At 45.0% G+C, this 23,390-nt stretch overlaps 1 protein-coding gene across 1 annotated transcript in view; it reads left to right on the top strand.

The window, feature by feature from the left end:
• The window catches only part of LOC119406894 (uncharacterized), a 37,332-nt gene extending 16,328 nt beyond the window's left edge, over window positions 1-21,004 (top strand). The window contains exons 2-5 of the mRNA XM_049419830.1: window positions 10,644-10,878; window positions 13,597-13,742; window positions 16,846-16,981; window positions 17,854-21,004. Coding sequence (XP_049275787.1) covers window positions 10,644-10,878; window positions 13,597-13,742; window positions 16,846-16,981; window positions 17,854-18,094 — 758 coding nt within the window. The 3' untranslated portion in view covers window positions 18,095-21,004. The remainder of the gene's footprint in view (window positions 1-10,643; window positions 10,879-13,596; window positions 13,743-16,845; window positions 16,982-17,853) is intronic.
• The last annotated feature ends 2,386 nt before the right edge of the window (window positions 21,005-23,390 follow it).

Raw genomic sequence — 23,390 nt, 5'->3', positions numbered from 1 at the left:
TAGCCTCTTTAAATTTTCTTTTTTCTCCCGAACTATTGAGGAATGCAACCTGATACCTTTTGATCACCTGGATTCACCTGAATCACTTCAGAATTACATGCTCACTATTTCCTAAACAACATTTTCATTTTAGATCTGTTTGTTTGTTTACCTTCTTTTATTTCAGATTTTCAGTTGTGCCTTGTACGTCTATTTCTTATGTTGTACCTTGCCCCTCCTGCTTGGGCCACATGGCCTGCAGTACGATGTAAATAAATAACATAAAAAAACACAGTAGGTTGCCGGCTTCTCCGCAAAGTTAAATTGTTGGAAGATGACAGGCGCAATAGACTTTCAGCAGATTTAACAGTTCACAACTAACCGTCTATGTCCCCCCCCCCTCCCCCCCCCCCCAAACACGCACGATAATCCTGCTAGTCTGACGTATAGACTGCGGGAAATTGTTCTTTAATAATCACGCAGATTTCGCTATCATTTTTGTTGATAATGCGTCGGTTTCATTCGCGCATTAGGCGCTAAGGATGTCTTGCGCTAGGCACAAGATTTTATTTGCACTTACTATATATTTCTCTTAACGAGGGAAGGAGGATCTTTCGCAGAAAGCATAACGATACCGCAGAAAATCATCGCACGCCACCAAAGCCAAATGCGCGCGCCAGACAATCACACTGGAGAAACCTACAAGACAGATAGAAGTAGAATATAAGAAAAGAAAGCGATATATTTTTTGGTCTCTGGTGTTCTTTCTTGGACATTGTTACCTATGTGGAAGAGGCTGTTGTCCTCTTATATAAAACCCATACTCCCTATCATGGTACACAGCTCCTGCTTACGTAAAGTGCCGTACAAAGTGGGGTAGTCGTCAGCTTTACGTGCCGCTTCAGTGGACTGCCCCCACCTAGGGTAAAGTCGCCGGATGTGCGGAAAGAAGTACACATGGAAACTTGTGAAAGCATTCAGGCACGACTCAAGCCATGCGCGAAGAAACACGGAGTGTATTCTTTTGGCGGTAAGCCGTGCAAGCAAGGGAACGCTTACACAGCGACAGGCATTCTTCCATTGCGCAACGAATCGAGGATTACGTGTAGCAGCTCCTTCGAGCGGTGACCGTAAGGAACGATTAGAGCGTGGCAAAGAGGGGCAGTGGGTATTTCAACATTCGAATGAACACAGAGTGTATATAAGACTCCGTACGGTGCAATGCTGTGTCACGCACCGATGACTTGTGAGCGTCGATGCGTCTCGGCAGCTGACCTGGGCGTCTTGCCAGAATTGCGTAAAACTGCACTCGAGCAGGCCGGTATAGATTCAAAGCAGCGCATAGCATTGTCGCAGCACCCCCCCCCCCCCACACACACACACAAATATATATATATATATATATATATATATATATATATATCTATATATATGTATATATATATATATATATATATATATATATATATATATATATATATATATATATATATATTAGAGCTGTGCGAATAGCAAAATTTTGGATGCGAAGCGAATTCGAATAATGAAGATTGAGTGCGAATCGAGTCGAATAATTTCGAATAATTTGCGAATATTTCTCAAACATTTTTCGAATAATTCGAAGTGAAATTACAGAAAAAGTTGCAGAGAATCCCTAAGTATGTTCTTGTGAGATAGCAACATGAAAGTGTTTCTTTTCGCTAGGTTGATGAAGCGCTGGTGGGGTCATATTTCATAGTTGTCTTTCTTATCAAGAGTGAGGCAATGTAGAGGCCGAATTGTATTTACGTACATGATTTGGTGCAACTAAAGTGTTGCCGACAACACTACACGTGATAGGCAGAGATGCCATTTCCTCAGCCTCTCCTCCTCTTTCAACATCCGTGGAAGCCCAACTGATGTGGCGGACAAGGGTGTGCTCCCTTCAAATCCAGAGTTCCAAATCTGCCTCGTAGACGTCGATATATAAGAACATCTGAAATTTTGGATGCTAAAAAGCTTCGGCGCCCGATTTTTCGGACTTCCTGCCCAAATTTCAGGTACAAAACAGCATTAATTGAGCCCCCAACTCTGCCACATCTTTCATCTCCATATTGGAACCAGCGTTTTCTTGAGTTAATACATTTGTGACCGTAGCGGAGCTTGAAAGGCAGCTTTGCCGCAATACAGTGGTGTAATGAGGTGAAGCATATTTAAAATCTAGGGACCACTTCCAAACGGACGTTGACTGACTCTTGGCTAAGTTCGACCGTAACGGACCTTGAAAGGCAGCTTTGCCGCAATACGGAAATGTGAGGAGGTGAAGCATATTAAAAATCTAGGGACCACTTCCAATCGGACTTTGTCTCTTGGCTAAGTTCGACCGTAACGGAGCTTGAAAGACAGCTTTGCCGCAATACGAGAGTGTAATGAGGTGAAGCATATTAAAACTCTGAAGAGGTCACTTTCAATTGGACGTTGACAGCATTTGTCTTTGGGAAGTTCGAATAGTTCGAATAGTAAAATTTCAGTGCGAATCGAATGGAATAGCAAACACTATTCGAAAAATATTCGAAATTTCGAATATTCGCACACCCCTAATATATATATATATATATATAGCGAGAAAGAGAGAGATGAGAGGGTTTGTAGGGGGGCCCTTAAGTAATCGATAACGCGGCACCAGTGATACTTGCACACTTTCCTTGTTCACGTACATATGTTACGCTTAATGTTCTCAAGGAAAGAACCTGCCATGCCAATACGAGATCTGCAATTGTATAGAGACTATTGAACATCTCTTGTGCCACTGTGCCCAATTTGATGAAGATCGCCCGACTCTCCGGTGTGCCTTGAATAGACTGGATAACCGGTCCTTTAATGAAGCAAAGATCTTAGGAGCCTGGTCGCGCAGCATAGCAGCCCAGAAAGCCACACGAGCCCTCCTGCGGTACTCGAAAAGAACCTTATTGGGCGACCGCCTGTGAAACTCGGCACTGTGTGTGGTGGGACATGTGTCTATCCTTCTCTCTCTCTCTCTTTTACTCCTCTATTCCCCCTCCCAATGTGTAGGGTAGCAAACTGGACGCATTGTCTAGTTAACCTCCCTGCCTTTCCTACATTCCTTCTCTCTCTCTCTCTCAAAGAAAGAACTATAATACGTAGTGCACGCCATAAAAACGCTCTCTATGAGTTCATCAAACGAGGTCATTCTCGTGAACCGGACGATCACGATGCAAGAAGGGGCTTTTCAAAAACAAACCTCCGTTGAAGAAAAGTCATTTGTGAACACAACTTGGAACTATTGTCTTTACCATGCCGTTCTAGCACTACGGCTGAGGGGCCGCACTTCGAATTTCAAGGATGCGGGTTCGATTCCTAGCCACAACAACCGAGAAGTCACAATTTGGCTTGCTGGGGGACGGTGCCCCGTGTTTTAGCATAGGTGGGAAACGAAGCAATGGGGATTATGTTAAAGTACTGGAATATGTGCATGCGACTGCGCAAGGGAATACACAAGTACATTAAACTATATAGAAAGTGGCCTGCAATCAACGCGAATTTACAATATGCACGTCTTCCATTAATCACTCATGACAATTTGTACACTGTGGTGCTTCGTCGTACTGTCTAGTGTCGTGTCTGTGCGGTAGCAGCTGAAATTATTAAACTTAATTCATGGTGCTCAGGTATCGACAGTAATATGGAAGCCTGCACATTCTTTCGCCCGTTGAAGTCAAAAAGAGGGAAGGGTGCGCTAACGTCTGACGAAATTACGAGAGTCATAACGCCTTCAATTCGGTACCTGGCAAAAGTCGATGTGAGAGGTTCCTTTCACTAGCACTGTACAGATTTACTGCGATGTAATATCAATATCGACGCGTTTTAGGCCCAGTCTAACACGTCCTGTCAAAACTGCTTTGGACGCGCGCCAACTGGGCCGGAAATTGCGCTCGCAAACCCGGTGATAGCTGCAAAAGTGGAGCAGTGGCGACGTGATGCCCTTCCCGACATCACCGTTCTTTCTTATTCTCGGCCGATCTTTGCATCACCTATTTGCTTCTCTGTGAATACCGGACGACTTCTTTTTTTTATTTCTTTGCGGAAAACGGTGTTCAGCTTACTGTATGGTTCACGCTTGAAGTGGTCAGAATGCTTGAGGCGCGTACACAGCGTCTGACGTTTAGTGCGAGAAGGTAGTGATATTTCGCGCATGAAATAAAATCTTTCATTTGATATTCTTCACGTTGCGATTTCACCCTAACTTATATTTTTTGCACGTGCACCTAAAAGCGTGCCTGCTGCTGTCAGAGAGGGAGAGAGAAGCCTAGAGTAGTGCCATGTCATGGCGGCAGGAAAAAGAATATATATATATATATATATATATATATATATATATATATATATATATATATACATACATATATATATATACTCACTAGGAGGTGAAATAGCATAGATAGATAGATAGATAGATAGATAGATAGATAGATAGATAGATAGATAGATAGATAGATAGATAGATAGATAGATAGATAGATAGATAGATAGATAGATAGATAGATAGATAGATAGATAGATAGATAGATAGATAGATAGATAGATAGATAGATAGATAGATAGATAGATAGATAGATAGATAGATAGATAGATAGATAGATAGATAGATAGATAGATAGATAGATAGATATGTTCGACCAGGTACAGCTCACATTCATGTTATATCTTTGTATCTTTCCGTGCTAGAAGTCGGTTGACGTTAATGTATTGCTCCCTATTTTGTAAGGAAAAAAAGTGATAACTTGCCTTCATTTATGGGGAAGCTAACTGTTACCTAGGGGGCGCTATAGCTGTAATATGTTTCGGCATTTGCCGGCGTACAGCGGCGGAAACGAGCCCTTCCCGGATGGTTCTGGATCTCGCTTCTCCGGAACACCCAGCAACCGTTCCGAAGCGGCTGATTTCTGCAGCTGCCATCGGAATGCTAGAAGCATGCAGAGAGTGCACGTAGTATGGTCTCGCAGAATGCACATTTAACCCTCGATTTCTTCCTCGCTGATCGGTAAGGCGGGCATATTTTCCTCACGCAAAATGATAACCACCATGCAGCTTTTTACAGAACAGTCTTCGGAGACGTTTTAGGTTGGCATTTTCTTTCGTTTGCGTGTTGCGAAACATTCGGAGGGTCTCAGTACATTACCGCTCGTAAATGCGCTGACCCAAGTGTCATGATCATCCAGAGTGCAAGAGTAAATTGTGTTTTATAGTGCTCCGCACACTTTAACCGAACCACGGCGGAACGACTACAAAGTTGAAGATTAGAGGATGTATGAAGGCTGGCGGATAGGAAGGAAAAAAAGAGAAAGAAGAGAAGATGGCGATCGCGTAGTCTCAATAAACCATCGAATGCGCACTACTTTCGGGAAGCGTGAGTAAAACGAGCCAAGCGATAATGTTGCGCTCAGAGTGCCGTTCATATTTGGACTGTGTGACGCTATCAGCTACACGCGCCACGGTAAGAACGAAAACTTCTGCAAACATGATGCGTTTCGTGGTCGGACTTCGCAATGGTGGATTTTCGTTTTTCGAAACTTTAAATCGCCACAGTGGCGCGTAACGGTGCTCCCGCCGCCGTTGTCTTCCGAGTATGCGACAGCTTCTCAAGCACCACCTCAAGCACTATTTCAAGCACCATCTCAAACACCAGCTGAATACACAACGTCTGAGGCGCCGCCAAGCGAGTTTCCTGCACTTGGCGGTTGCTCCTAAAAGGGGCCGACAAATGGAGTGTGTGTTAAAATAAGTACCTTGACAACAAGATTAACTTTTGGATAGAAATGGAGTCATTTTCTCCAAGAATGTATCAGTGATAAGATTTTGTTTTCTCACGCCCCTTTGTGTTGGATGTCATATTTCGACCCGCAGCGGCAGATTTTACGATACTCTCAAACAAATGTAATCCGACGTTGTGTAAAAGAGGCTTCAACTACGCGCCCAAACGTTTCACGTAATGTGATAGAGCCAAAAGTAAAAAAGGTCAACGAAAACTGAAAGGCCATTTGCACGTGATATACTTCAAAACAACACCAGCCTCGATCCTAGCTGCAGACTAAGCGAATTTGTTGAAACCATGCTCATCGTTGTACGCCGTTGCGCAACGAAGGAATGCAGAACGGGGAAAACTTGAGACAGTTGGTAAGAAGTCAATATTAAAGAAGGGTACCTTCTTTTGTGAAATATGCGAGACGTTCGTCAAAAAAACGACACCCCTATACTTATTGCATAGCGGGTACTTTTTTTTTCATTTTGCCGTTGGTTCCTTAGTACGCCTTAAAGATGAACACCTCTATCAAATAGTTAGGATCGACCTTGACCAGGCTACGGTTCGTCTAAAACTTGCTTCGGTTTTATACGTATGCCCTTACATAAAAGGGCATACGTCCCTGCCGGCGGCAAGTTGTATTTTCGTCCACTTTACTTTCTTCACATCTATATCACAATTATTACAACACGATTGAAACTGTACAATTAGCGTCCCTTATACTTTCCTTGGCTTCATTATCTGCTGGTTTTCGTTAACATTGCGCCAAACAAACAAACGAGCCCTCGAAATTCTCTTCTTATATAAAAGAAGCACGTATAGCTAGCATGGAGACAGCTGTATACAGAAACACACAAGCACAGCAGCGTGTCGGAATGAGAATGTGCCAAGGGGTTACCAGCTCGTGCTTATTTCATTTTACGCCGAAGACGAAGTGTTTCAGAAGAATTCGCACATTCTTCTCTGTCGTCGGGCACGGCTCGTCGATCATCTTCCTTGCTTGGCATGGCGTACATGAAACTTCTCCCAGAAAAAAAGAACTCTTGGCTAAGCAATGTAAAAACCATACAGCTCGTGCAACGTCCGTTGTCTCACGGCAAAGGTGGCAGCCCACAATCGAGGCACGTGGATAGAAGGACGACACGGGACCGTGTGCCTCAATTGTGGGCTGCCACCTTTGCCGTGAGACAATACCAACGTGCTCACTCTCACGTACCGTCTCTCCGTTGAAACGAAAGTATTTCTTTAGTTTCAGCTTATTCCCTAAGACGCGGCCAGACTATGCACATACCTCTAGGGTAGGGATCGAGAACACAATACGACGCCCGGCTTTTTTCTGTCGTGTTCTCCCTGCGTTCCAAGGAACGTTCACATTCTGACAGATATGGAGTAGCACTTGAACAGAGATCAAACTATGCAAACGAACCTATGAAGATCGAACTTGTGTCTTGAGAAACAAGTTAAACGGGATATTCGATGACGCAAGCAGAGCTCTTGTGTTTGTGCATTTTATGTGTGCGTGATTGTGTCCTTTTGTGCGCTGTTCCATCAAATATCATGGCTCACCAATTAGTCCGTCAGCACCTATTAAGTTAGTTAAACGTGGTCACTGCTAACGCATCGTACTAACCACCTTCGCTGATTTGATCGTATAGTATTTCGGCTTTGCTGTTTTTAAGGCGAGAGCCTTAGATGCCTCATAAAAAACAAAAAGTGACCGTCGGCGTTAACACGAGTGATGCAAAAAAAACATCATAATGTGAGGACGTCACTCTATGACGTTATCGTGGCGTCACAGAGCTCCGAAAATTGTGACGTTCACATGATGACGTCATCACATGACGTCTCTTGGTCATAGTTGGGTCGATCCCGGAGGCACGTGAGACGCAGAAATAGAGGAGGCGCTGGGTGCAGACAGCTTGCAATGCCTCCGATCCTGGAGGCAGTGCAAAACCACGCTGGTGTAGAAAGCTTTCGAGGGCGGGAGGATCAACTTAATCGACTGGGAAGAAAAAGAAGATAGTTTTCGCCTTCGAGTCATCTTAGGTGAATGCATAAGGGACCCTGTGAGTTTTTTTTTAATGCGCTGTGTTCTGGCGACCCACGAGTGACCACACAGTGTACAGCGAGATTCGAGTAGTAGGAGCACGGCTAATGACAGCGCTTGACGCGCAAACACGGCACAGGTTTTTAGATCAGGGTACACACGTCAAACTGTCGAAAGTAGCGGGTATCCTGAAAATGAAGTAAGCATGCGTGAATGAATCCACGTGCGTAGCAGCTAGCCGGAGACTTGGTTAAGCTCACTCCCTTTCTACTTCTCTCCTCCCTTCCTCCTTCTTTCTCGCTTTCTACAGTGTGTGAAGGGAAAAGAAGTTCAACCTAAAACTTAACAGACACATTTTTAATCTTGGTCATAAAAATCATTAACTAAACCTCTACGACGAACAGTAAAAGCTACATTTTATTTCTCATTACTGTATTGTATAATTAATTCTTTTTGGTGCCTACAGTTGATAATCAGAAAGACAGAAAACACTACCCGGAGCGCAGTTTTGAATGAAGTGATCCGCGATGATTAATGATTGGAGCCTTCAAGCGATATAAAGAAAAACTTGAGCGTTGCACGCGAGTTGTCGCTTTCTTTTATTTCTACGGAAGCATTTCTTGAACAAAAGAATAAGTTTCTCGGCGATTTCCCTTGCTTATTCATTATATAAATTATTAAAAATTATAATAATGAACATTCTAGATTATATTATGTATAATATACATTACATACATAATATATAAGTTATTATAAAGTGGGAGGACGACGAAAGAGAACAACGCTGCGGATTTCTAATTAAACACCGAAATCCGCTAAGAACGCCGAGCATTATTGAGAGGACTATTGCGATGACTGTGACTTAGTGCGAGCAGTTCAAGCACCACGTACAGACCTTGTCATCTCTGTCGATGTCTCGCTCCATGAGACAAAGCTTTCAAGTTTTAATAGGTAAGTATTTTATGCCGGTTTCCGACAATAATTTACTGACACGGAAGTGACATCACTAGAAGAGCACGCTAGTTTCTCAGCATCCGTGCGAGATGACTTTTAAGTCACGTTCGTTTGCCGGCTACGGCCTTTTAACTCTCTGTTATTACTTCCGGTCTCTTAATTAACTTCTTATTTCCACTTCGCTTGCCGTTATAGGCTAGCTAAGGAACCCCTGTCAGACGGGTTCGTTTAGAAATCGTCGTGGACATCATACCTATCCTTTACAAAAGTGAGTGGAGACGGAGCAGGAAGGCACTTCGCGTTGTGTGCATCGGAGTATTGAGTGAAAAGGGAAGATAGAGGAAGAAGCTTGGTTGCATGCAGATTTCGCAAGGACGCGTTGAATCTGTTGCCACATTGTTTTTGCGATTCGACTAATTCATTGTAGGCACGGTTCGCTTTCGTGTTATGAGATCAACGAATTTTTCATATCTTATTTCGTATGCTATTTCGGCCTATGTCGCCGAGTTAAGGGACGATCTATAATGCGTTAGCCTTCATCCTGCAAGTATACGATTTCATTTCTAAAAGTGTTCGTGGCACTCTATTAACCTGAAGACGAACTCAAGAAGTGTATATTCGTATGGACTGTTAGTAATGAAAGCAACACCTTCGAGGATTCCTCGAACAGTGTCATAATGGAACACATATCAAATATACTGTTATGAAAAATCAGTGTTTAGCTCAAGCAATGCATTCGCTTGCCTTGAATTCCCAGAAAGCGCCGTGCAATCCTTCCGAGACCGACAACCGCCGCCTGGTTTTGGTCATACTAGAAGTGAGTTAACGACTGCGCCGTTTAATTAGAAGCGCCAAAGGTTCGAAAATTGGGCTCGTCGGTCGCCTATTCCAGCCGAAGACTCTCAATCTCGCCGCATACAAGGCGCGACAATTGTCGGGGAAATTAGCGAGGCGTCCACGTTTCGTGTAGTGCCGGCAGACAGACGCCCTAACGAGAAAACCTCGCGCCGGAAATCTGCCGGAGGGAAGCGGAGCACTTGCTGCGAGTCCCGTACGCGCCGTTTAATAAAGAGGCGTTTTAGGAAGCCTCAATAGACGCCTTGCTCTGGAAGCTCGCATTTATACGTAGCCACCGCATATAGAACATACTGTGGTTCCAGGTAAACACTCACGTCTTTCCACCCCGGTTTGAGTTATGGATGGAAATTTTTCACAAATATATTAATATATATTCTCACAAAGTGGGCACATCTTAATTTCAGACCAATACTTTCGTTCGCAGTCTTTCGTTGACCGTACATCAGCAAGCTGGAACCGCCGTTCCGGACCGAGAGCCGGGGCAACGAGGACCAGTAGCGTAGCCAGAAATTTTTCGAGGGGGGGAGCGGGGTTCAACCATACTTTATGTATGTTCGTGCGCGCCATTGAATATGTGCTTATATATATATATATATATATATATATATATATATATATATATATATATATATATATATATATATATTTATATATATATATATATATGTAAAACTGGAAATTTTCGGGGGTGGGGGGTTCCCCACCCCCTTCCCCCTGGCAACGCCGGTGCCCAGGACAACCCTTGTTCCCGTAACAACTTAGCAAACATTGCATACTAAAGCTCGCAAAAATACGTTCGTTTGTTCCGTATTACTCTTTCTGTTACTGTTCCTAGCAGGTAATTACTACAGTAGATGTAAATGTATAACACGCAAATATGACGCTTGCATTTCCGCGCTCGCCTTTACTCGAACAACGGTAACTTGAGGTGTACTTATGAGCTGTATTGTTTTTCTGATGATCTTTGCACTTCTTTCGGCACTTACGCTCAAATTGTTCGTGCAGGTGTCGCACTTCTTTGGTGCTGCCAAAGGCACGGTGGCGTCTGTTGGGCCGCTTCTACGGCGCATGCGTCGGGGTCGGACCGCACCACGAATTCCGGTGACGTGGTTGGAACGAGTAGTTCCGGGTCGTGCCAGAACGGGGAGGTGTCGGATTGCGTCAGCAAGCTGGACCTGCTGTCTCAAAACAAGAGCCTCGCCTTCGCGACCACCGAAGCCGAGCTGAAACGCATCTGCTCGTAAGCACTGCAAGTCAGGTCTTAAAGGAACCCTCAAGGGAAACAATTAATCGTTTTGGATTGATAAATTGTACTCTGAATATGCTCATGACGTTAATTTCACCATCATAGGTTTCACCACCATATAGCAGAAAATCAAAGGCAAAGTTTCATTCTTGAATTTTGAGCCGAAATATCCGCGCGTGACGTAACAGATTTCAAAGTGTATTTTTCGTATTTTGGCGACATTGGCTCAATGAAATTTCCTGAAAATTTGTATGTTTAGTCTCTGGCCCACTCAGAAGACAATCTACTTCATTTTTACTGATTAGGGACTACGTAGGCACTAGTGAACTGCAGTTGGGTACGCATTTGGGCTGGTTGCTTCATGATTAACAGAAAAAAAGAGCGCTAAAAGACGTGACGAATAAAGGACACAAACCTTTTGCTTTGTGTCCTTTCTTCGTCCCGACTTTTAGCGCTGTTTTCTACAGTTATTCACTAGTGAACGCCGTAAAAATCTATGACGTCACGGTGATTGGCGCTGGGATTTCAAGGTGGCGTCGCGACCCGCATTTTCTTTTTGCATGATCTCATGGCAAGCGTGGTGATCTTGGTGACGAATTGTATAGCGCAAACGGGGTACTTGGACAGACAGAGAAAACGAGGACAGGCGCTAACTTCCAACTGATTTTATTAAGCAGAATCGAACATTTATATATGACACAAAATGCAAAAGATGAACATGTGACAGAGGATGCGCTAAGCGAAAAACGTTAAGGTAGAGGCTGCGCAATCAATAACAAACAAAACAAAACAAACAATTCGTCATGACATACCAACTAGGCCAAGCCGATACCCTTCTAAGTGATCTTGGTATTGAGAAAGAGTAATTTACTAATACGAGATAAATTGTTCTTCTCTCTAGTGTCCCTTTAAAGGGGCCCTGCAACGTATTTTCTGGTACTATCTGTAGCACTTGAGCGTCTGTGCTAGTGAATACAGAGATAGACGCAAAACGACTGATAGAAATTGGGGCACGAAAAGTGAAGTTATTCGTCTTCACAGTTCGTAGTCAGTCTGCATTACTATTGTATAATGCCCATTTTCTTTTGTATTTTAAACTACTATAATAGTCTGTTCAAATTGATATAATTAGCTTGCCTCTATGCTGCACATGTAACATTGATTTCATATGAAGATTCCAGTGTATTTCAGAATATGTATCCACGTGTACTGCAGTACTGACTGCTAATGAGAGCGGGAGCCTTCTGTCAGGCCTTCGTGGCCTTTTTCTCCTGGTCCTCGGTTCTTTAATGGAAGTAAGTAAACTCCCCCCTTCAAAAACCCGAGCAGTCTACGAGACGAGACGTTCCCTTTCGCATTTCGCTCTACCACTGACGTCACTGATTCATCCCAAGCACCGAGCGTTCGGAAGTCTAGCCTCATGGTGGCGGTTGCGCAAGGCAGCGCAGCAAGATACGTCATATGCAAATAGAAATACTTTTGTGTGTGTTGAAGTATAAAAAGGGGTGGTTTTATGTTGTTCGCGCATAATTGTGTGACCTAGCTGAGACCATGCGAATATTACATGCTGCTTAGCGTGTCAAGCCTATCAAAACGCGCAGCCACTAGCGTAACTGCCGCGTGCCAAACGTCACTTCCGATCACAAAAATCACCGTTGTGCGTCGCTGTAGTCCGAGCACAAGGCGGTTTGTCTGTTGAAATAATATTATAAGAACATTGTTTTCAGCGATACTGCTAGCGCAGTGATATCTGCGCGTTAACAGTAGCAGAAGAAGTGATGAAAACGGCATGCTGAATGTGTGTCGCAGGGCTCTTTTAATAATAATCGACACGTCTATTCTGTCGATAAAGTAAAATATACTTGTGGGTAGTTTAGTTGACAGAATGAAGTAATACAAACGGATGCACAGAAAAAAAAATCAGCCGTGGTAGAGCGCCAAATTTCGTTCTACTATTTTTGAGAACAAGTCCAACCGAAAAAGCTTAGCGCCCCGCAAAACAACGTCTGACTTCACACAGTGTTGATAGGCTAGTCGATTGGTTATGGTAGTTGCAGAGGAGGCGCAATTGAGCGAGCTAAGGCGGTTGCCAAAATATCATGCGGTAACGTGACCTTCCTCCGCATAATCCCGTCACGACCCAGTATCATCACCTGGGACACGAAAGTGAAACTAGCTTTAGGGAAGCTATTAAGGCGAAAGCCTTAGGTGCCTCATTAACCGCCAAAACTGACCGCGACCCCCGTGTCAGCGTCCCCAGTCGGCGGCGTCGACACGAGTAATGCAAAAAAAAAAATCATCATCACGTGATGGCGTCACCATATGACGTCACCATGACGTCACAGATGTGTGCAGTCTCCACAACAAACGTGCGTAAATGAAATGTTGGTTGTGCCATGCATAATATTTCATTAGTATTTGATTTAGAAATTTCTGGACAGTGTTCTCGTACAGATAAAAAACCTGCACACGAAAAAAAAATTTTTTTTTCAACTTTAGTGGGTCAATGCAGTTAGCGATGAAGTGCTCTTCACGCTACACCAGGGCACCTGCTCTGTAAAGAGAACTCCGCCAATATCCGATATCGATTATGATTCTGACTGCGAAATAAGGAGAAAATGAGGGTCTCCGTTCGCTGATGTGGCTAGCAAAGGTTAACACATTGCTTACTAGGATAGTAATAATTGATCTGTTGCGCGCTTTGTTTCGCAGCCACCTGACCAGTGCCTTGGACTGCGTGAATGATTTCACGCGGCGCTGCTTCAACGAGAAGCAGCGGGAAATCTACAAGAGACTCACCAGCGGCGCAGCTCAGCTCATCGAAGACTTCTGCAGGGAAGGATCTCCATTCAGGCTGAGTGAGTGATACAACGAGAGACGAAAGCCGGCTCATGCCATTACAGTGTCTTCAGGCCATGGGGGCCGTGTGAATCGGACAGTCACTTCCGCTTTCGTTCTTTAACCGCAGATATGTGTAACCTGCTATATTTTAAAGCTTCAGTCGCGTGTACGCCTTCACGTTACAAGGCTGTAAATAACCGCAACGTCGCACACAGCTGCTCGCCGCTTATTATCGTATTTTACGTATAATGTCTTTCTCTCGCACTTTTTCTTTCCTCCCGTACCACATATTTTTGCAGAATGATGAAACCATAAGCGTGCACACGGGGCTGCAAGAGGGCGTAGTCGCCCCCCCCCCCCCCCCAATCACATAAGGAAGGAGGCGAAGTTTTGCCCTCTACCTTTACTCACTTGGAGCTGTCCCGTCATTGTTTAATTAACAAGCAGGGTTGTGGCCACGCATGTTTTTGACGATAACAGCGGCCGAAGGCCCCTGATGTTGCATTCCAAGAACTGTTTATTTCCCATCTTTACTCCCGGAAGGCCAGGGACCAATTGCAGGCCATTGCGAGAAGACCGTCATCGCTTCACTTTAACTTTTGCATTCATTGTGAAGCGTGCAGTCTTTTGGACTCGACCTGTGGGGATGGGGAAGCCCTGCGCACGCATATAGATGCCACGCTTTTAAGTTTACCAACGTATACAGGCATACGGCTTGCTGTATCTCTCTCTCGCTCTCTATTGCTGGATGTCAGTAATTTCAGTTACGCGTCTTTCATAGCCTCAGTCCAGTGGTGTAGGCAAAAAATTTTTTCGAGGGTCACGCCCTTGATCCGACATGAGGTCTGGGCAGGTAAGTGTGGTCCAGTGTTATTTTGTGCTCTGTATCCAATGGGAGAAAAAAATTTCGGCGGGGGGGGGGGGGGGTCTTAGGTCTGGTGTGCCACCCCCTGGCGACGCCACTGCCTCAGTCGCTTCGGGACATTAAACCCCGTAAACCAAACAACCAATACTCACAGTTACGGTTTGTTGAAATTCATCACGAATAGCAATAAACCTCAGACAAATAGCACTATATTTGTCGCTATCCGCAACGGCTGTTTATGTTCAATAACGCATGCTGTCGGGCTTGTTGGTGCATAGCTGGTTAGAAAATCGTGAGCGCGAAAGAAGAACGTGGACGAAGAAGTAAAACGGACAAGCGCACACTCGCAACTGACCTTTATTACATCGACGCTCACTTCTGAAACCCTCACGCATGCGTACAACACACACAACAAAAAAAATGCACACTGACATATCATAACAATCTCTCAGATAGGAAGGCAAACTCGTTTTCAAAAAGCGACAAGGACGGGACGCTGATGCATTGGTCTCCAAAATGCTTAATGTACATCGCCTCCGCTAGTTCACGTGCCACCATGTCTTTGCTTCTTCGTAAGATACTCGGGCTATTCAGCAAAAGTTCACACGAGCACTCCTTGCAAAGATGCGGCAAATGCGATCCTTTGCCAGTCCTCATTGACAGCGCATGCTCCCTTAGGCGATCATTGATACACCGTCCCGACTGGCCGATGTACACCTTGCCACAACTGAGCGGAATCTTATAGACAACGCCCACTGAACACTCAAAAAAAAAACATTTTTTGTGCTTCTTGACACACTCAGCACTTGGTGCGCCGCTCGAACGAGCACAAATTCGTGAAAGCCTCCGAGGTGCCGAAAACACGACAGGGACCTCAAAGCGAGAGTCCACGTTCTTTAGCGAATGAGCTATTCTGTGCACATACGGGATGACAACAGGGCGCTTCTTCTTAGTCGTTTTGCTTGTTTCTGGAGCACTGGGGGCCTCACGACGAAATTTCTTCAATAAAGCTTCACACACCCAAGTGAACAAAAAAGGAGGAAAACTCGCAGAAACAAGCCTGGAAATTTGCAACTTGAAGCTTTCCTGAAGAACGTGGGGGCAAGACCTAGTTAGAGCCAACTGTAAGCTGGTACTCGCAATGACTCTTTTCAGTACTTTAGAATGGGCAGAATGAAACGGTAAAAAATTCCTTCTGAGCACGAGGGTGATACATCCAACACACATGGTTTTCGTCAAGCGTAAGATGAAGATCTAAAAACTGTAGCTTGTCATAATCAGGAAGCTCGTGGGTAAACTTGAGCCCTTGTCCAAGTACTTTAAAAGTATGTAAAACATCCGTGACACACGCAGAGTAGCCCTCGTCTTGCTCCTTATTCAAAAGAACTAAAAAATCGTCGACGTATCTAAATACGCGTAGGACCTTGTCTTTGGGCAAGGCGGTGTCAAGGAGTTGATCAATCTTACGAAGTATCTTACGAAGGAGCAAAGGCAAGGTGGCACGTGAACTAGCGGAGGCGATGTACATTAATCATCTTGGAGACCAATGCATCAGCGTCCCGTCCTTGTCGCTTTTTGAAAACGAGTTTGTCTTCCTATCTGAGAGGTTGTCATGATAGGTCAGTGTGCATTTTTTTGTTGTTGTGCGTGTTGTACGCATGCGTGAGGGTTTCAGAAGTGAGCATCGATTTAATAAAGGTCAGTTGCGAGTGTGCGCTTGTCCGTGTTACTTCTTCGTCCACGTTCTTGTTTTGTGCCAACGATTTTCTAACCAGCTGTTTATGTTGTTAGTCGCGCTCACAAAATGTCGTTTACTCGACATGAAAGACTTCCGTCTACTGGGACAGACTTGCACGTTTCATTGGTGCCGGCGCTGAGCATAGATCCGATTTAGACAATTGTCTTTTGATCTCAAGACCACTTTCTGAATAAGCTACCTCTTCCCCATCTTCACTGCTGTTGTACTTACGTATTAACAAGTTCGCCAATCCGGTGCCTCCTAGGTGTCACCTAATTAATAGTAAATTGTAGTGAGTTGATCCCCGGTGTACCTGCTTCCAAACAGAGCAAGCAGTTGTTACCGTTCTTAACTGAGAGTGACGAGAGAAGGTGTTATAGATATGGCTGAGGTATTTGTCGAAGTGCGTACCCTGAACGGTTACATTTTATGAAGATTTATAGGTTCGAGATCCCAACGTATACAATACGTTGTTCGATCGTAACATTATCTTCGTTGTTTTTATGCACATGCGCAGCCTATCTGAAACACTCCAAATGCTACAAGGAGCTGCAAGACGACTACAACAAGTGTGCGTCGATCTACGTGGCTCAGCGAACGGAACTCCAAGGACAGACGCTCAGCCCCCAGGACAAGATACGCAATTCGTGTTGGTACGCTGGAGCAGAGCGCGTTTTTTATGCTCGACTTCATAAGAGTGAAATGATGGAACGAACGGAGCGTTGAATTGCGCATATCTTGAAATGAGAACAGAACGTTTTACTTTGGGGCAATACGCCGCATTTGTTTGCAGTCCTACTAAGGGAGACATGTTATTTTTACCACAAGATACAAGAAGAATCCTTTTTTACTTGCATTGGCACTAAAAGCGGACTTTCCGCAAGCGTGCGAAGAGAACTCTGGCTTTGACACTCATACACAGTCTTCACATTAGTTCACCCATAATTACAAGCAAAGTCATTAATATGACAATATGGATTTATTAACTGTGAACAAAGGGCAATTAAACAGAAAGAGCCTGCTAGCTACTGCAAATTCTGGACTAAAACGCAAAATTACCGCACACCCGAGCGAAAGTGATGTTTTATCTCTGCACGACATTTAAGAGGAAGGTGCTTCGGCTCTTCCGTGGCGCCAGGGTGGAATATAAATGATGAAATGTGCAGTTCGAAGAAATTTGAATAACGCGCAACGTGTTGCTACAAACTGTGATGAGCTTTAGTCTCTAACGTGTCTGATACGTGGTGCTCGGACGAAGCAATGGGTGGCAACATTTAGAAGGATAGATCCGAGTTCACCAAATAACATTTCTCCCACCGGTCCTTCTCACTTAAAAAAAAATAGAAGAAATAACGAAGTACATCTACAAACGTTTATCAAGCAAGATCATAACGAATTAGCAAAATCAACTGCTTTCCGTACACAGACTGAGCAGCAGATGGTGCAATTTTAGTTCCCTAATTTTTGTACGTTTCTCTCGCAAAAACAATATTTTGTCGGTCACTCTTTTTTCTCTCTCTCGCAGTCAAATGGACGGCTACAAGCAGTGCGCCAAAGCAGCTGTACTTCTGCACTGCGATGTGGAAGCAGCAGAGCTCGCTGAAGACATCATCGTCAAGGCTGGTGGCTACCTCGTGACCACGCACTGTTCTGGATACCGCATAGATGAGCCCAGCTGCAGCGGCTGTTCCGCACGTGTAGCCATTGCGCTCCCTGCCACTGTGACACTGATGACCTGGCTGCACATATTCCAAAGAACACTTTGAGTGCCATTCTTACGTCATCGGTGAACCATTCAGCCTGGAAGCTCCTGCCATGTTACGTTACGGCTGCGTTCAAATATGGAAGAATGGCACCTGGAGTGCATTCCTACCCTCAGCCGAGCTGCACACCGAGTGCTTGTATTTTATTTTCGTTTCGTCATAGTTGACCGCAAGAATCGAAGCTGGGGCTGCAGGGACCAGCACTGGATGGACGAGGGCTTGTTTCATTGGCTACTCTGTAACTCTCTGCTAGCTTGCTCAGTGTGAGCTTGCGCGAGTTGTGTTTGTGATAACTGCATCATTGAAGTGCGTACGAGTGAGGACGCAAGCGAGTACGCCGTGTTCTCTGTGGCCTCGAGAAGCAGTCGTTGCTAACGTCGGAAGCATTCACATCACGTTTGCCTCTGAGGCCACATTCCAGCCAAGTCTGACGTGCTGCCACAGTGATAGAAATTGTAGGCAACTAACGAAGCATCCACCTAAGCTATCGCTTTTTGTAGAGGCGTCGGTTTTATTGCCTCTTTGTATGCTTCTAAGAGTATATTCATTGCCACAAATAGAAGTCACGTCCTGCCAACCGAAGGTGTTGACTTAACGGGCAGGCGCAAGAAGAATCAAAAGTGCAGTCCACCATAGAACCTAAAAAGACTACGCTATTTTAATTGATTTCAAGTTGCCATGCCGGAGACCATAAGCTCATGCTATTTTCAGAGCGCTGTGTGTCGCAAGCAAGACAGGGAAAAAAAAAAACAAACTCGAGCTGCCTCCAGCGTAGGTGTAAACTTTCCGAGCACCCGCACCCAAGCTTTTACATTCCTGCGTGAGACGGCTTCGACAGACGAACTGCGATGAACCATTAAAGACTTCCAACTCCAATGAACAAAACTCCTTTTCTCAAGCACAGAATACCGGATCCTTAGTTTGCCCTGCTACGTTTAAATTGAAGTATATCAGCTTTAAGACATCAGGTTGTCTATAAAAGGAGGATGGAAGGAAAATAATTACTAACAACATATGAGCGAAAAGAAGACGATAAATGAAAGGCCTATTACGAACTAATAGCAGTATCACACGCTTACTTTTGATCGCGATCGCGCCTGATCTGGATCGAATTTCTTGATTGTGATTGGCTCCTTAAAGCCAAGCCGCGGAAGGGAGCCAATCACTGTTGAGAGATGTTATCCCGATCGGGCTTAATCGCGATCAGCAACGCACCGTGCGACACCGGTATAACTCATCGTGCGTCCATTCTAGGGGCGTTCAAAAGCTTGTTTGAAGACTATAGGCCACGCCATGATTAGCTGGATAACGCAAGGCTGAGCAGCGCGTCAAATTGTCATTAAAGATCATGATCATTCGGAATGAGTTTCCAGCATGAGTTAATGTGCGCTCAAACCATGAACTGAAAGCTGCGATACCTCAGTGATTTACACGTTTTTTAGTCATTAAGAAACGCACGTTTTTTTTCTAGATCAGCTACCATTTCGTCCAATACCACCAGCTCTCGAGAGAACGCTGACCTTGGTACCCAGCCGCTAGTGCCAATAGTGCTGATAACAATGTTGTCGGCTTTCTGTGTTGTGTGACGCGATAGACTGAAGCGATGCAGTTCCCGCTGAACCAACGCACTGCAAGTGAAAGGAACGTCTTCGTCGCGACAAGCACCGGAACAAGTGCGCGGCTCCAGCAGTGAAGTGTTTGATGACAATGCGCTTGTGTTCTTTGGAACGCCGGTGGCTACTTCGTGGTGCGTCGAATTTGCTTCGAAGACACACTTCGAAACGTTGCGAATTTGTACGGCATCGAAGCTACAAGATACCAGCACTTTCTCCATTGCGTACTAAGGGGCGCTGTGAGGACAACGTGATGGTGCATTTCTAGTGTATTTTCCGGAGGCACTCTACAGTGCCCTCTTTGGCCGTTGCGTTTAGTTATTTGAATGCTGGCGTTAAAGTGGTTCAGTAGGGTTGACTGTTAGTCCAGCAGGTCTTGCATTATCTTAGTGTTAATTTTGCGCAAGTTAAACAGGCACAAAAGAAGGAGGGGCACAGAAACAGGAGCTACTAACACCTGTTTATTGCCACAACGCCTTTGTTGCGCATGCGCAGTGACACAATACCAAAACACCATAAAGACACCATATGGCAATGAACAATTGTTCGTTGCGACCACTTTCTTCTGCTTTGTTCTTTTGTGCCAGTTTAATTTGCGTTGTATACGTATAATGATAATTCAAGTGGCACAGATGTCCTCTAAAACAAATTCGATTTTACTCATTGTGGTGAGTCTTGACTTGCCCCATATATAACTCTCTTTAAAGATAAACGTTAACTCTCTTTCGGAGATCATTAAACTCCCTTCGGAGAGTCGTGGGAGGCACGACTCCCCAAAGAGAATTAAGGTGTACCTTTAAGGGAGTTATGTATGTGGCAAGTCAGGTCTCACCGAGAACAGTAAGAGATACCCTTTTTGGTTCTAAGAGTGTAGCTAGAACTTGTTGTTTTAAAACATTTAGTACTACTGCACTTCACAAATTGTATATCTGGTAAAGTACTTAGAGCACTGTTTCACATTTCTGGTATGTCGAGTATGCGTACTGAGTTCAACCGTAGAAAAAATAGCAGTACTCGTTTATAACTGTCATCGTGATTTGATAAAGTGATGTCACAGAACATTTTATTTTTGTGGGAACTGCTGCGGAAGGCGAACTTAAACGCCTAAGCAGGCGAACTTTATTATACGGAACACGAAAGCTGCGCTGAATTACTTGTCTGCGTTAACTATTTGTCTGGTGTTATTTAGCAAAATGCAGCAGTGGTTGTTTTTTCATACAATTGCGATTGAGAATTTTTACGTGTCATCGACTTTTGGGTGTTATAAAAGATGGACAGCTAAATAATAAACGGTTTGGCTCACTTGTTTATATCTTTGCATGCATGAAGCGGTGCCTGAATACGCTGGCCAAAAAGCACTATTGCTAATAGCACTTAGTTGAAAGCAGTAGAAGAAGAAACCGTGAGATTGTATCTCTAAAGAATATATTCCACCTTGAGCCTCTCTTCTCGCTGCTGGGGCGAAATTTTCGACAAAGCTTCTTTTTGTGGCAAGAGTGAAGTGACACACCCAGACATTGAAGGCGGGTATACAGAAAAGTCACAGTTTCGCCGCAAGGGCGAAGCAATGAATGCGATAGGGCGAAGCAATGAATGCGATAGCAAGAAAAGCGGCCCGTGATGGACGCGCTGCTACGCTGCAGAAACATCTGCCCCCCGGCAGCAACTACCGCGCGAGCAGACAGTGGAAGGGCAAGGTTCTCCCTGCGCAAATATTAGAAGAAGCGAGCGAGCTGGCCGACGACTTTTAAATGCGCCCGTTGCGCTCCTCGCGCCATCTCGCTGGTAATGAAGAAACGCTTGTAAGCGCCTGCCATCTCTGAGAGCTGCCAGCGGTAAAGGGTGTGTATATTAACGCTCGCTACCTGAAGGATCTGCGCTTTGTGGCGTAGTGGTTAGTGCCACGCGCTGCGGAACGACAGGTCGCTGGTTCGATTCCGCGCGTCTGAATTATTTTTCTTTAAAACTTTTATATATATGTACATACTTATACATATACGTTGCATGACGGCGGCAGCAAAAACCAGCCGAGACTGTCGATATGATTGCTATCGCAATAAAACCGGACGTATTCCACATTGAATGTACCACATCACGCGCGAGCGAGCGAATTTTTGACGATGCATTGGTTCTTGATAGAGGAATGCCTTCCTGTACGCCACTTTATTGAGCATTCCTTGCAGAATTATCGGCACATTCGTTGCCGTCGATGCCACAGTGGCCTGGAAGCCACTGAAAAGTTGTCATGCCCTTTGTCATTTAAATGCTGATCGCTTTGTATTATTTCTAATACCATTTGATCTTGTACACCACGGCGTAAAGTTGATGACAGAAATGCAATGCGGTCACCATTTGTTAAAGCGTAACAGTGGAACAAAAGTTGTATCAGCGTACAGATTTTAGTGATTGTGGAGATCGGTATCAATACGTTTCTCGAATCGTGATGCCAAATGTCCTTATGAAATGACCCATATATGAGATATGGCAAAGGCATGCTTCTGAATGGCAACGTTAGCTGACATCTTGTTCAAGCTGCAACCCCCGGTCCCCTCGCTCCTGCAACCTCCTTCACTGCCCCGGCACTTGCGGGAAAAAATTTCGTGAATGCGGCCCGTTAAATGAGGCGAGCCTGAGTCGCCCGTTCTAAAATGATAGCTTTCGGCTTTCGCTTGGAAGATAACAGCTCCTGCAGATCCCTCGACAGTTGTCGAGCCATGCATGTACAGTTTAACGTGGTCTTCGTAGTCGTTGTGCAGCATCCATAGAGACAGCTGCTTTAAAGCTGGCGACGAGAACTCCGCCTCCTGGATATTCACTGGCACTGTCAGATGAAATCCAGTTCCAGACACCAAGGTCAGTCCAGATACCAAGGGGGTGTCAGGATTCTTCCAGGAGGCGTGCAGACTGTTGGAAGGCACTCTCGAAATCCTCTTACAAAAGGGGGCACCGGGCCGGTCTCCTGGAAGCGAGGCTAGGTGGTGGGCAGGGGCACGAGCAAGGTGTCTAGTGTGCGCTCTAAGTGCTTTCAAGGTTATTTGAATGGTGGCAGGATGATCCTTTGCGATGGCGATGGTCTCCGCTGTTGACGGGCAGCGTGGCAGTCCGAGACACACTGAGTGCCTGACACAGAGCGTTTTCTGTTCTACGTTATGTTGCTATTACAAGTGTTCCTAAGTACCGGTGGACTGTACCGCAGGTGCCCGAGAAATAGGACCCGGTATAATTGCCACATAGCATGCACCGATGTACCCCGCGTTTTCCCTCCGAGGAAGTTGAAGAGATGTGAGATGGCTGTCAGGCGCTTCTTAAGATCGGCCATATGGGGACTCCAGCAAATGTCTCTATCAATGATGATGCCCAAGAATCTGTGCGCCCTGGCGTAAGAAATATTTTCTCCATTGATGGATACAGCATAACCCGTCATTTGCTTCCGCGTGAACGCGACCAACGCAGATTTCTCAGGTGAAATCTCGAAGCCTTGTTCACTGAGGTACGGCTCGCAACAGTCCCTAGCTGCTCTTCTATAATTCCACCACAAGACTAGTATACAATAGCTCCTCTGGTCAGGTACGTTGCAAAGAAAAGTTACGACCACTGACCAAGTCAAAAGGACGCCCGTTCGCTGCTTCACGTACTGCGTGTTTAACTGAACAACGGCAGTATGCGCGCTGAATGGAGAAGAAGGA

The sequence above is a fragment of the Rhipicephalus sanguineus genome, chromosome 10, assembly GCF_013339695.2.
Source record: "Rhipicephalus sanguineus isolate Rsan-2018 chromosome 10, BIME_Rsan_1.4, whole genome shotgun sequence".
Classification (NCBI taxonomy): Eukaryota; Metazoa; Arthropoda; class Arachnida; order Ixodida; family Ixodidae; genus Rhipicephalus; species Rhipicephalus sanguineus.
Note: the sequence above shows the minus strand (reverse complement) of the source record. Positions and strands in the feature narration are given on the sequence as shown.